This window comes from Bidens hawaiensis, unplaced genomic scaffold, assembly GCF_021521415.1.
Source record: "Bidens hawaiensis isolate Kalapana, Puna unplaced genomic scaffold, B.hawaiensis_p1.1 tig00016822_1, whole genome shotgun sequence".
NCBI classification, from domain to species: Eukaryota; Viridiplantae; Streptophyta; class Magnoliopsida; order Asterales; family Asteraceae; genus Bidens; species Bidens hawaiensis.
In genome coordinates this window covers 505,172-518,830 of record NW_027492548.1, presented here as the reverse complement: position 1 = coordinate 518,830, position 13,659 = coordinate 505,172, and the positions used below count along the sequence as shown (strand labels likewise).

Sequence of the window (13,659 nt, the reverse complement as noted above, 5' to 3'; positions counted from 1 at the left end):
GGATAACGTTCAATTATTTTTACCGTATTTCATACAATGTAATAAAACAAAAATTAAAACACAATAATAAATAAACTAAACACGCAGGGTGCATATTTCTCCTCTTTGGTTTTGAAAGCTAGAAATCAAGCCATCATATCCTTTTGTTCAAATTAACAATTTATATAAACAATTACCATTTTAGATAAAAGTTGAAGTCTAGATGAATACGCAGTTGCGAAGGATAGTGGGGGCTAGGGGTTGCCCTGGCCGCAACGTATTTACGCACTGGTGTAAATTTACCCGTTTCCGTCCGACATTTTTTATACGTGGTGTAGATTTACCCGTTTTCAAACAAAAATTTGATCCCGAACCCCTTTGTTTACGGTTTTTTAATATATATTTTCGCCCGGCCCCCTCGTCCAAGCTTCGCCAGCATGAATACCTAAATTGAAAAAGTAGAAGTCGACCCGTGGAAGAGGAGCCTGTCGGGTGTCGACTACTCGGTAGATGCGTGGAGTGCCTGTGATCGGAGGAGGGCCAGGGGAAAGGGGTGACCCGTGGTGGTCGTGGAAGGCTGGAAGAGGCTGTTGAGTCTGATTCTGTTTAATGTTTCTCGTTCACGAACAAAAGAAAAAAAAAGGTTGATAGGTTTTATTTGGTTTGGGCTTTAAACTTTTAAATTGGTTGGACTTTAAACAAATAGGGGTAATGTAATATTTTTCAGGGGTAACGAAATACAAAAACTGACCAAATTTTTTTTACACAACCGACGAAAATTGTAGGGGGTAACGGAGGCTACCCGCTACCCCTAGTAGTGAACTAAGTCCGCCTATGTTAGGACCATCAGTTTTACAAGTAAAAAAACTTATAAGAAACACATATGAAAAAAGAGAGATTTTGCAAAAAAAAAAAAGTTCCTAGAATTTACATGTAAACACATGTAGAAGACGTTTCAATAAAAAAACAACTTGAAATATATATATTTTATTGAACTGTTTTTCAGAATTTATTTATTTTTTTAATTAAAACAACTTCTATATATGTTTATATGGAAAAACTTCAAAATAGATTATGTAAAAATGAGTTATTTACACTTAAAATGTTTTTTCAAATAATTTATTTACATGTAAAACACATGATTTCCAATTTACCATTTTTTGGTTTTTCCAAATGAATTCACCAATGTGTGTGCGTGAATGAGTACTGAAACCATACATATTATCTGGAACCACTAACTATTTTAGAAGCCTTTAGAAACATATTATTGGCCAACCAACGGATATATATATATATATATATATGTGCGTATGAATTAAAAACGAACTAATTAATAACTTTGAGAGAGAAACGGATGAACCTGAAGGTAACTGTTTAATATCCTTTCGGCTAGATAATTGCCTTGTTTGTTCATTGCCAGTTTAGGACAGTTCAAACATGATACTGTTGGGCAACTGTTGAAGCTGGATGCATGGAATTTAGATAGATCAGCCCCCTCTTCGGAAACATAGTAACTATATCTACTCCGTGGTCCATAGTCTTTGTCCACGTCTACTGAGGAAAGTTTTGGTAATGACTGAAGCCTCTTGCAATTATTTACACAAAGCATTCTTAGTTTTGAAAGAAGACCAATACTTGCTGGTAGCGAAACAAATTCATTTCCGGATAGATCCAAAGTTATTAAGTGACATAACAAACCAATACCATCAGGTACCATAGATATATTGCAGTAACTTAAATCAACTTCTTTTAAACCTGATGATAGTATATCAAAGCTTGGGTTTAAAAAGCAACTTGTTTTGATTGACAGCGGGCAGCAATTAACATGCAGGAATCTTAGTTTCTCTAAGCAATAGATGGAAGATGGAAGCTCTTTAGACTTCAATAATGGTTTTACTGGCATCAAGTTTCCTTAAATTAAACATTTTCCCCAAGTTCTCTGGTAATTTTTTGATTCCAGTCCCATCCATATGCAGATGCTCCAAGCGCTTCATGCTATTTCCAAACTCAGGAATATTTTCAAGTTTTGAGCAGCCAGAAAGAACAAGTGCCTCAAGAGCTTCCATTTCCATATGACTATTTCCAAGGCTTTGTAGAGATGTACACCCTTTGAGGTTTAAGTAACGTAGTCGTTTATGGAGAATAACTGATTCATGTAAGCTTGCCAAGCTCGTGCAGCCTTCAAGAATTAGTTTCACAAGATTCGATGCAGATTTCAAGTTTGGGATGCCCATTAAGTTCTTTGAGAAACTGAGGTTAATAGATCTCAAATTAGGCAGCTCCTGTCATATGAGAGGGAAATTGTTAGTATCTACCTTGCAAATCGTGATTGAAACTATTAAATACACACAATTACTTACTAGATCTTTCTTCCAAAGTGTTTTAAGTTGGCTACAACACATTTCAAGTTCATAAATGTGTTTTGGTTCAAACATTGAAGGCAAGGATTTTAAAGAACATCCATACCATTCTAGAATTCTTAGATCATTGGAAAGATAGTTAAGTCCTTCAGGGAAGTGTACATTACTAATTTTGAGAAATTTTAGTTTCGTCATCTTTGAGAAATACATAGGATCAGTGAAGCAATAATTATCTTCATCCTCATATGGCTCCTGGTTAATGACTTCGATAGTGTGCGCCCCCTGATATAGACAAGCACAACAGAGTTAGTAATATAATTAAATCTTCCTCTACTGTAAAATATTTAGTGTTGGTGACTTACAAGTGGTTGAAATGTGTTCATGTGAAATATGAATTTTAAAATATGTAGTATTCGAGTTTGAAAAGTTAGAATGTTTGAAGTCAATGTAGTTTATTTTAACGTATAATTTAAATGGTAAAGAGCCATTAGCATAAAGCAGAAAAAAAATCAAGTCAATTTGTTAGAACTAGTTGAAAGTACCAGATAAAAGGGAGTCAAGGAGTTTAACGAGTCTTTTGAAATGCCTAGTTACCTCTACTTAAGACTGAATACTTCTTGGTATTAAACTAACGAAAATAACATAGATCAAATACTGACCTCAATAGTCTCTCATTGATTAGGGAAATTGTAAAGCCAAACTTTAAGGTTTGGACAGTGGGTGAATTCGTACCAAATACCGTTATGCTGGTCTATAATTTGATTAATCCATCTAAATCCAAAGTACATGGGTCATTATGTAATTAGTCAAACTGTGTTTATTATGTAATTAGGGTTCGTGGTGTACATAAGATTGATGTTCATAGCCAAAAACAATCAGAGAAGTACATTGTTTCTTCAATTACTATGTTCTTCCACACCCGGGCAACAATTGGTATAAGAGCATCAGGCTCTTAAAGTTCTTGAAGGTATTTGATCTGAAATCGAAGGTTAAAAATCGTTAGTGGTTCATGGCAGTTATACGAAGAACAAATCAGTGAAAAAGAGAGCGACAGAAGGTGGCTATATGCATGAGGCATTTGAAATCTGATCATCACTGAGGTGTTTGGATTCCGATGCCCAGTTCCGATCACGCATGAGGCATCGGCTTTATTTATGAAAAATCATAATAATATCTGAGAAGTTTGTTGCCTAGTTTTTCCACAAGAAGTCGAAGACCACAGAGGGTGTTCGTTAGTGTTAACATCAATCTAATCAAGAGGGTGGACGACTGTTGTCGTTGGTTGGATTGAAGGCTGGTTCGGAGTAACTAATGACCAAGTACCACTTACAATCAACCACTTTAGCATTTTTGACAGGAGTAACTAATGACCAAGTACCGTTTTAATGAAGTGCCTTCAAATCTTCAGGCATGGCATGATGCCACTCCTTAAGAGGCATTGGCAAAAGTAAAGGAGGTAGGCTTAACTGGTGGGTTAGGTAAATTTGTAGCCATATAGGCAGCATGATTATATCAGGTTGTTGGTTTAGGATTCAGCTTAAGGTGTGGTGGACGAGGTATTGGGCGACGGTTGGGAGGTGCATAATGGTGGTTGGGTTGGTTTCAGGTTGGGTGCTTTGGGTGGTTTCGGTTTAGGTAGTATAGGCTAATTAGGTGGTCTCGGCTGAGGTGGCCGGTGTCGGCTGAGGGGGTATCGTTTGGGGTAGTGCCATCTGAATTAGGTGGGGCAGGATTGATGGGAATAGATCCAGGTAGGTCACAGTCAATAGGATAAGTGGAGACGTATGGGGTGCCAAGTTGGGGCGGGTTAGAGATTTTAGGTGAGGCATAAGGGAAAACATGTGCATAAAATAGACATGTCGAGCAATATATACTCGGCCAGTTGTGAGCTCGAGTTACCGATAGTCATGGTGAACATGACTGTAGCCAAGAAAGATACACGAAGTAGATCGAAATTCAATTTTGTGATTATTGGAAGGACAAAAGGATGGAAACATTGACATCCAAAAACCCTTAGAAAAGAGTAATCTGGTTGACATTTAAAAATTTGTTCAAAAGATGATTTGTTGGAGGAGACATGGGATGGAAGACGATTTATGAGATAAACAGTTGTTTCGGATGCAAGATGGCATAAACACTGAGAAACATGAGATTGAGCAAGATCAGTTTCAACAACATGACGATGGCGACGCTCAATAGTGCCATTTTGTTCACTGGTGTGAGGACAAGAGCGTCGATGAACTATACCAAGTTTGTGACAAAGGTTGTGACACAACCAAGCAATGGTGCGAAATTCACACCTCCCCATCAGATTGGATACTTTTTAATTTAGTGTTGAATTACCTTTCTACCATTCGAATAAAATACGTTAGGTTATGATAAGCCTTAGATTTACGAGCTAAAGGATAAAACCACATATATTTGGAATGATTATCAACACACAATAAAAAATAATTATAGCCATCAAATGATAAAGTGGGAGTAGGACCCCAAGCATCACAATAAACCAAGTTCAAAACATTAGCACTATGAAAACTGGAGTTTGATAAAGATAATTTTGAAGACTTGCCCATTGTACATAATGAAGACGACAACTTGTCTAATATAGGTAAATTAAAATGCGAAACAATAGAACGAGAAACTTGAGCATTAGGATGTCCAAGCCTTTCATGCAAAATGTTGGAGGATGCTTTGAAGGCATTAAAGGAGACTCTAGGAAGAGATTTGAGCTGAGGAAGGCTAATGGAGTACAATCACTGTTCACTTGGACCCGTTAGGAGGATGGTGCATGTAGACTCGTCCACAACAAAACAAGAAGCATGAAACTCAAAGAAAACATTATTATCAACAAAAAACTTATGAACAGATAAAAGATTTCTTTGAAGTTGAGGAACATGAAGGATATTAGAAAGTGTGAGGGTTTTAGTTGGTGAATAAATTTTGGTTGAGCCTATGTATAAAATGGGTAAGGGTTGACCATTACCATAGTAGGCATTCGAGTTGTCAAGGCTCTCAAAATACGTGGCATCATGATCATTAGCTTCTCAGGAAGCCAATTAAAGCTCCAGTGTGAACTAGCATCAAAATGAGTGGCATAACTGGCTTGAGACTGGGTGCATGGTTGAGAAGACTGATTTGGGCACTGAGAAGGTGTATAAACAATATCGCAGTGGTTACGGTGATCATACACGGTGTTTTGAGTAAATGCCCAAGAGAATTGACGTGAACTACCATTTTTCACAGTTGCGAGCAGTGATGTTGAGATAATTACCCCTGTAGGAACCCCATGAATTTCCATGACCTCGTCAGTTATTGTTTAAGGATCGAGGAGCAAAGTATGGTTGTGTTATTTGGGGTGGCGTAGATGCAACATTCGGGTTCAATTGATGGCCAAGTTGTGCCGCCCAAAGTTGTAGGTTACAGAGTTGGTCTGAATGGATTGTAGGTTTGGTTGTGGTTGTTGGGATGGGGCGATGGCCATAAAAGCTTGCAGGTTGTAGGTTGTGTTGTTAAAAGTTTAGTAGTCATGTACTATAGTTATTAATGAGACCATGAAGCTCACCAAAAGTGGCCGATGGAGTACGGGTAAAAGGTTTGACTTGAGACCATAACATTTTTCACAAAGACCGGTAACCGTAAGCATGACATGATCCTTACCCTTCATCGGTTCATCTATATTTTCTAGGTATATTGGTTTTTATTAATCGCAACTATCGCCTTTTGGTCATTGCCGGTCCCAACTAACAAATTGGCTTCTGACGGTACCAACTTTTAACGTGTTTGTTTCTAACGGTCCGCGACTAACAAAATCTTAATGGCGTTAGTTTTAAGTCGTCGGAAAAACGTTTTTTCCCGGAAAACTCACATTTTTTCCCGAAAACTCAATATTTTCATCACAAACATCTTGGTAACTTAGTATCGGACCTCTAGGAACCTTTTTTCTACTAAAAGCCCCAATTATTGAGGTCGCCTGAACCCTTGAACCATCGTCTAAATCGGTTGGTGGTGGTTGGCTGGTGGTGAGTCAATTGGTGGTGGTGGCAGTGTTCAGGTGGTATTTTCCGAAAAAATAAATGTGACTTTCCGAACAAAAACATTTTTCTGGCGACCAGTGACTAACAGCGTTAAAATTATGTTAGTCGCGGACCCTTAGGAACAGATACGTTAAAAGTTGGGTCCGTCAGCAGCCAATTCGTTAGTTGGGACCGACGGTGACTAAAAGATGATAGTTGGGATTAATAAAAACCAATATACCTATTTTCTATAGCGGTTGCATATTCTTGAGTACGTCTTAAATATTCTACGGTTTTTTCATCACCTTTCATAGTTATCTGAAGAAGCTGAATTTTGAGGATGAACTCATGAGATGAAGAAACTGGTGCATAGGTACGTTCTAGGGACAACCATATTTTCCTTTTCGAATGTTGGTATCCGCTTGTAAATATTCTCTTTTGTATATATATGAAATGAGCTTTTCTTTATTTTGTGAAATGCGGAGTATCGTTTTCATTTGCTTTTGTTGGCCCTTGGCCTGTTTAAAAATTTGAAATTGATTTACATGTAACACCTTCGGAGATGCACCGCGTTCTATGTCCTTAGAATTGGCGAGCCATCGAGCTGCATCAGTGCATAAGCGCCCTTTCCCAATACTTCTTTTATCTGATAGGGGCCTTCCCATGTTGGTGCTAGTTTTCCTTGCACTTGAGCTTTTGATGCCTCGTTGTTGCGAATGACGTAATCTCCAGCATTGAAGTCACAAATCTTTACTCTTGTATCATAATACTTCTAGAGTTGCGTTTGTAATTTTGTTCATGCATTGCTGCCAACTCTCTTCGTTCTTCAAGAAGCATTAAGTCCAATCGCCTTTCGACTTCATTGTCATTCGGCAGTGTAACTCTTGGCGCTGGCACTTCGACTTCTGCCGGAATCATTGCTTCTGTGCCTTAAGTCAGGCTGAATGGCGTTTCGGCGTTGCTTTTATTTCTTTGGGTGCGTATTTCCTAGAGGATAAGCACGAGCTGATCAACCCAAACCGATTTGTAATCCACTAGCCTTCTTTTTATGCCGCCGACGATGCTTCGATTGACGCGTTCCACTTCCCCGTTTCCTTGTGGGTGGGTGACAGAGGTGAACGTTTGAGTAATGTTTAACTCTTTGAGCCATGTTTCTGATGCACTGGTCTGCGAATTGTGTTCCATTATCGCTGACCAAGTTCATGGGAAGCCCAAAACGGCATATGATAAATTCCCAAATGAATTTCTTGATGCTGGCCGCGTTTATCGTTGCCACTGGTTTTGCTTCAATCCATTTGGTGAAGTAATCGATTGAGACGATTAAGAACTTCACTCGCCCTGGCGCTTCAGGAAATGACCGTATTATGTCAATCGCCCATTTTTGGAATGGCCAAGATGTTGTTACCAGGATCATTGCATTTTTTGGGCGCAAAGTTTTTGGTGCATGGCGCTGGCATGTGCTGCACCACCTTAACTCTTTTACTACATCTACGTGCATGCCCGGCTAGTAATATCCCGTGTTCATGATCTTGGCTACCACCATTCTTGGTCCTGCATGAATGCCACAAATTCCTTCGTGAATTTCTCTCAACAGGTAATTTGTGTCTTGCGCATCCACACATCGGAGGAGTGACCCCAAATAAGATCGTCTGTACAAACTGCCATTCTGAAGTGTATAATTAAGCGCTTTGTGATGTATCTTTCGAGCCTCCGCCTTTTTGTCTGGCAAGGTGCCTATCGACAAGAAGTTGACGATTGGTGTCATCCAGTTTGGTGTAGCTGTGGAGCTTACACAGACTTCTCTCCTGATTGTTGAAGGGTTTGTTAACACTTCTACGTGGACGTCTTTGGCGAGGTGTTTGAGGCTTACCGATGCTAAATTGCTAAGAGCATCTACTTGTTTATTCTCGCTTCGTTTCACGTGTTTCACTTTACACGTGATGAAGGTACCCATTAGCGCCTTAGCTTGCGCTAGGTATGATGCCATTTTATCGTCTTTTGCATCATATTATCATTCTATTTGATTCGCCGCCAACATTGAATCGACGTACGCTTCCAAATGTTGAGCCCCCCCAACTTTTTGGCGTTTCTCAAACCTGCCAACAATGCTTCATATTCCGCCTCGTTATTTGTGCTCTTGAATTCGAGGCGTATTGCGTATGTGAAGTCTTGCCCATCTGGGTTGGTTATTCTTAACCCTGCGCCTGCACCTTCATCATTGGATGCCCCGTCCGTGAACAATTTCCAAACTTGTTCTTTTTGTTAATCTTCCGGGGGTTCTATTTCTTTTCGGCATTCTTCCTCTTTCTCATGGGGTACTTCCGCCATGAAGTCTGCCAAAACCTGACCTTTGCTTGCTGGCCTAGGTTTATATTCGATGGCGTGTTCTCCCAACTCTATCGCCCACTTTTCCAGTCTTCTGGATAATTCTGGTTTGCTTAACACGTTCTGCAGGCGATAATTGGTGAGAACATGTATCGGGTGGCCTTGGAAGTATATCTTCTCAGACAACGCGCCGTTTGTGCCATCGGCATGACCAATTTCTCCAAAGTGGAATACCTTGTTTCCGCATCCGCTAGGGTGCGACTTACATAGTAGATAGGTGTTTGGACACCACTTCTTTCCACCATTAGTACCCGCGCTAATTGCCCTTTCAGAAGCAACTAAATATATTATCAGCGGTTCTTTGGCCTTTGGTGCCGTCAGTGTTGGCAATTCTGCTAAGCGCGACTTGATTTATTGGAACGCCGTTTTTGCTTCCACCGTCCATCGAAATTGAGACTTTTTGAGACAATTTCTCAGGGTTGATACAAATGGAAAAGATATTTCCGCGTGACTTGACAAGAATCTATTGAGTGCGACCAACCGGCCATTAAGTGTTTGCACTTGCTTGACAGTCTTTGGGGAGGGCATTGTCAATACTGCTTCCACTTTCTCTGGATTGGCTTTGAAGCCACCGTTGGTTACGATCACTCCTAGGAATTTTCCTTCTTCCATCCTGAAGGAACATTTCCCAGGGTTGAGCTTCATGCTGATCAAGCGCAATGTCTTGAAAGTTTCTTCAATGTCTTTTAGCATCGCTGCTTCTGTCTCGTTTTTGATGACTAAGTAATCCATGTAAACTTCTAGGTTTCTCCCAATTTGGGGCTTGAATTCTTTGTCCATTAGGCGTTAGTACGTGAACCCAACGTTTTTGAGGCCAAATGGCATCATCTTGTAACAGTATGTTCCATTGTTTGTCAGGAACGCCGTTTTGTCTTGATCTCCCGCCGTCATGTGAATCTGATAGTACCCTATATACGAGCCCAAGAAACATTTGAACTGGAAGGGGACGATCGCGTCCCCCTTTAGGTCGATTTCTGGTAAAGGGTAGCAATCTTTTGGACACGCTTTATTGAGATATTTGAAGTCGATGCACATACGCCATTGCCCATTTGCCTTTGGTACCATTACCGGGTTTGCCACCCATGTTTGATACTGAATTTCGCGGATTATCCCCACATCTACCAGCTACTTAACTTGTTCATCACATGCCTTTGCTTGCTCTGGTCCATCTTTCATCGCTTTTGTACGACTGGGATAAAATCCGAATTAACATTCAATTTGTGCTCTGCCTTGGTTCTTGGGACCCTGTCATGTCTGCCGGGGTCCATGCAAGCACATCCACATTGTTGATCAGCAACCGATGTACAAAGAAATATACATATTCCAAACGGCATCAAATAATATCTAAAAACTGCACTTTCTATCAAATAACATAGCATAAAAGGCTACTTATCATAATAAAATATAGTTGCAGGTGAAACCAAGCCCCAAACGAAGAAACAAGCAAAAAGACGAAGAAAAACAGAAGAAAACATAAGAAAAACAAAGAAACACGCCCCCATGCCTCAAGAAACACGCCCCCATGCTTCTGAACACAAGAAAAGACAAAATCTGGAAGCAAAAGCATGGGGCCGTGCCTTTCAACCACGGGGCCGTGGACGTCAACACAGAAAAGAAAAAATCTGGAAGCAAAAGCACGGGGCCGTGCCTCTCAACCACGGGGCCGTGGACGTCAACACAGAAAACACAAAAAGAATTAGCACATGTCACTAAAAAGCATGTGACCGTGCATCAGTAAGCACGGGGCCGTGGTCACCTTTCAGAAAAGACAAAACAAATCTGGCACATGTCATAAAAATACATGAGGGCGTGCTTACGTAAGCACGGGGCCGTGCCTCATACTCCAGATTACCTATAAATAGTGGCTCATGTTGCATTCATTTGGTTTTCCTTGAAAAGAATTCTATCCGGTTCTCTCTTATATAAACACACACTTACACTCACATAGAAGATTTAGTGAAGAGTTTGAAGACTTGGAGATCATCACCATCAACCATCATCATCAACCATCATTAAGAAGGAAGATTCATCTACATTTGGTTAGATTGTTCCAAGTTTAATCATGTATTTGTCATCATCATTCATCTTAATGTTTATCATCATGCTCATTATGAGCTAAACTCCTTTTACCATCTAAAATCTATGAAGAAGCTTTGTTTTACTTGATAATTATACAAGACATGTGGTGTAGTCTAGTAAAGTACATGGTTATACTACAATTATCTTTTGATGAGAAATGTTTCACCATGTTAAATCACTAATTCAAAGTTGGTGGTTGTCAATTCTATTTGCAACCGTTCATGATCGATTCATGTTCTTGAAAGATAATTATTCATCTTAATGTTTATCATCATGCTCATTATGAGCTAAACTCCTTTTACCATCTAAAATCTATGAAGAAGCTTTGTTTTACTTGATAATTATACAAGACATGTGGTGTAGTCTAGTAAAGTACATGGTTATATTACAATTATCTTTTGATGAGAAACGTTTCACCATATTAAATCACTAATTCAAAGTTAGTGGTTGTCAATTCTATTTGCAATTGTTCATGATCGATATATGTTCTTGAAAGATAGAAATACTTTGATACATTAACGAAACATGGATCCTTATATTGTACTTAGAAATGATGAGATATAAGTTATGATGTATTTTTCTAAGTCTTGGTAATCCGAAAATAGCTTTGCTTAGGATATCATTTTAGTTAAAGAAATCATATCTTAATGGAATGTGTAATTATAACATACATAAATCAACCAAGGGGAGGTTGTGTGACTAAACTACAACCACCTGAAGTTGTTAGAATTGGTATTTGAGAAATCGGAGTCAATCCTAATCTTTATACTTTACGAAACTACTTGCCAACTTAAATTAACATTATTGAGGTGGCGTGACATTAGGAAAGGGTGGACTTTAAAATGCGCATGCACGTTACCTCCTTAGTGCCAAAGATGCTCACTTAAGGTTTAAGGAGCTATCTATCATATATTGCTACGGCAAGTTTATCACATGTCTACATATTAATTATCAATGCTAAAATGGAGTGGATTCTTGATCTTAATGGTAACCTTCGCATAATTGAACAACTCGTTTAGAATCTCTTGTCTTGGTAACCTATATATTATATATAAGTGTTTATATTTTATAAAAAGTTCAAAAATTAACCCCAAAATGATTAAAACTCCCGATTAAAGTAAAACAACGATTATCATTAGAAACTTTTGTGTCCACGGATCGATACTTGGTTCTTACCAATACTATTCTACATATACGATAGGTACACTTGCCTATTTTGTGTGTGTTTAGTCTTTGTAGAAATCACTTTTATAAATTTAAAACACGATCTTGTGCAAAAAGCAAATCATCCCATCCTTTATATTTTAACCGCCACGTGCAGCACACATCAAGTTTTTAGCGCCGCTGCCGGGGACACGGTACGTTTCTAAGAACGATCCGAGTTTTAATTTAATCATGTCTATAATTGTACAAATTTTTAACTTCTATTTTATTTTATCTTTATTTTTGTTTACTAAATACTAAAATATATAATTTTACGGCTAGCCTAATTTTAACCATTATTTACCTTACCTTTACTTTAGCTTAATTAATTTAGATCTTAGTTTAGTTAAAAATAGCTTAGCCTAACTCATAGTTTAATATTAGACTAACCTTTAGGTACTAACTTTTACTAAATTTTACTTTAGTGTTTAATTTTGATTTAGTCCCATGAATGTCCTCTACTTTTGAGCCTGAGTTTGTTTCTCCAATTTCTGAACCGAAACGACTCTTTCGTCGACGAGCATGTAAACGGACAGTAGAAACCGCCGAAGCAATCAAAGACGAGACAGTAGACGCCACCACTCAGGAGAAAATCAAACCGAATAAATGATGGCGGCCCAGAACAATGAGCCGAACATGAGCCAGTATGCCAAGCCAACTCTCGAATGCTACGGCAATGGAGTGGCTCCACCCGAAATCACCGAAAATTTCAAAATCAAATCAAGCACCATTCATATGGTAGAAAATTCAGTTCAATTTCATGGTCTCCTAGACGAAGACCCTCTTTCTCACATATCTCGATTCTTACGAATCTGCGGAACCTTTAAAATTCAAAACTGTTCAGACGATCAAATCAAACTCAAACTCTTTCCTTTCTCTCTAAGGGGTCAAGTCTTAGAATAGATAGAATCTATTTCCTCCGGTTCCATCACCACTTGGGACCATATGGTTGAACAGTTTCTCCTCAAATATTTTTTGCCTGATAAAACTGCCAAATACCGAGCTAGCATTACCGGATTCCGGACCGATGATGATGAATCGTTACACGCAGCATGGGAAAGATACAAAAAATTCTTCTAAGAAGATGTCCACATCATGGACTGAGCGTATGGTTACAAGTACAAACGTTCTTTGACGCCCAATCCAGTCAAAACAAACAGGCCATCGACCAAATCTCTGGTTGAGACCTGGGATCCAAATCACCTAACGAAGCATTTGAAGTCCTGGAGAAGGCCGCAAAGAAGAGTTTCGCTTACAACCCACTAAGATCTACACCTACCCATAAAGGAATACACCACGTTGATTCCAACACTCTTGTCACAGCACAGCTTGAAGCCCTTTCTAACAAATTCGAACAACTTCAAGACGAGCTATCAAAAACCAGACTCACCTGTGACACTTGTGGAGGAAATAATAAGACGAGTGACTGTAAACAAGTCATTATGGCCATGGAAGAAATCGATTTCATCGCTCGACAAAACAACGCTTTCAGCAATAACTACAATCCAGGATGGAGAAACCACCCAAATTTCAGCTGGAAAGACGGAGGTAACACTCAACCCTTACCCGGATTCGAAAAAAAACCGATAAATCAACCCTTCCAGCCTAAACCTCAATTTCAAGATCAAAGTTCTAGTAGC

General features: G+C 39.1%; 1 protein-coding gene across 1 annotated transcript in view; it reads right to left on the bottom strand.

Moving 5' to 3' along the window:
• Nucleotides 1–1,501: 1,501 nt before the first annotated feature.
• LOC143552185 (disease resistance protein RUN1-like) overlaps nt 1,502–13,659 on the bottom strand; it is a 271,952-nt gene continuing 259,794 nt past the window's right edge. Inside the window, exon 4 of the mRNA XM_077042462.1 lies at nt 1,502–2,261. Within this exon, the coding sequence (XP_076898577.1) occupies nt 1,854–2,261 (408 nt within the window). The 3' untranslated portion in view covers nt 1,502–1,853. The remainder of the gene's footprint in view (nt 2,262–13,659) is intronic.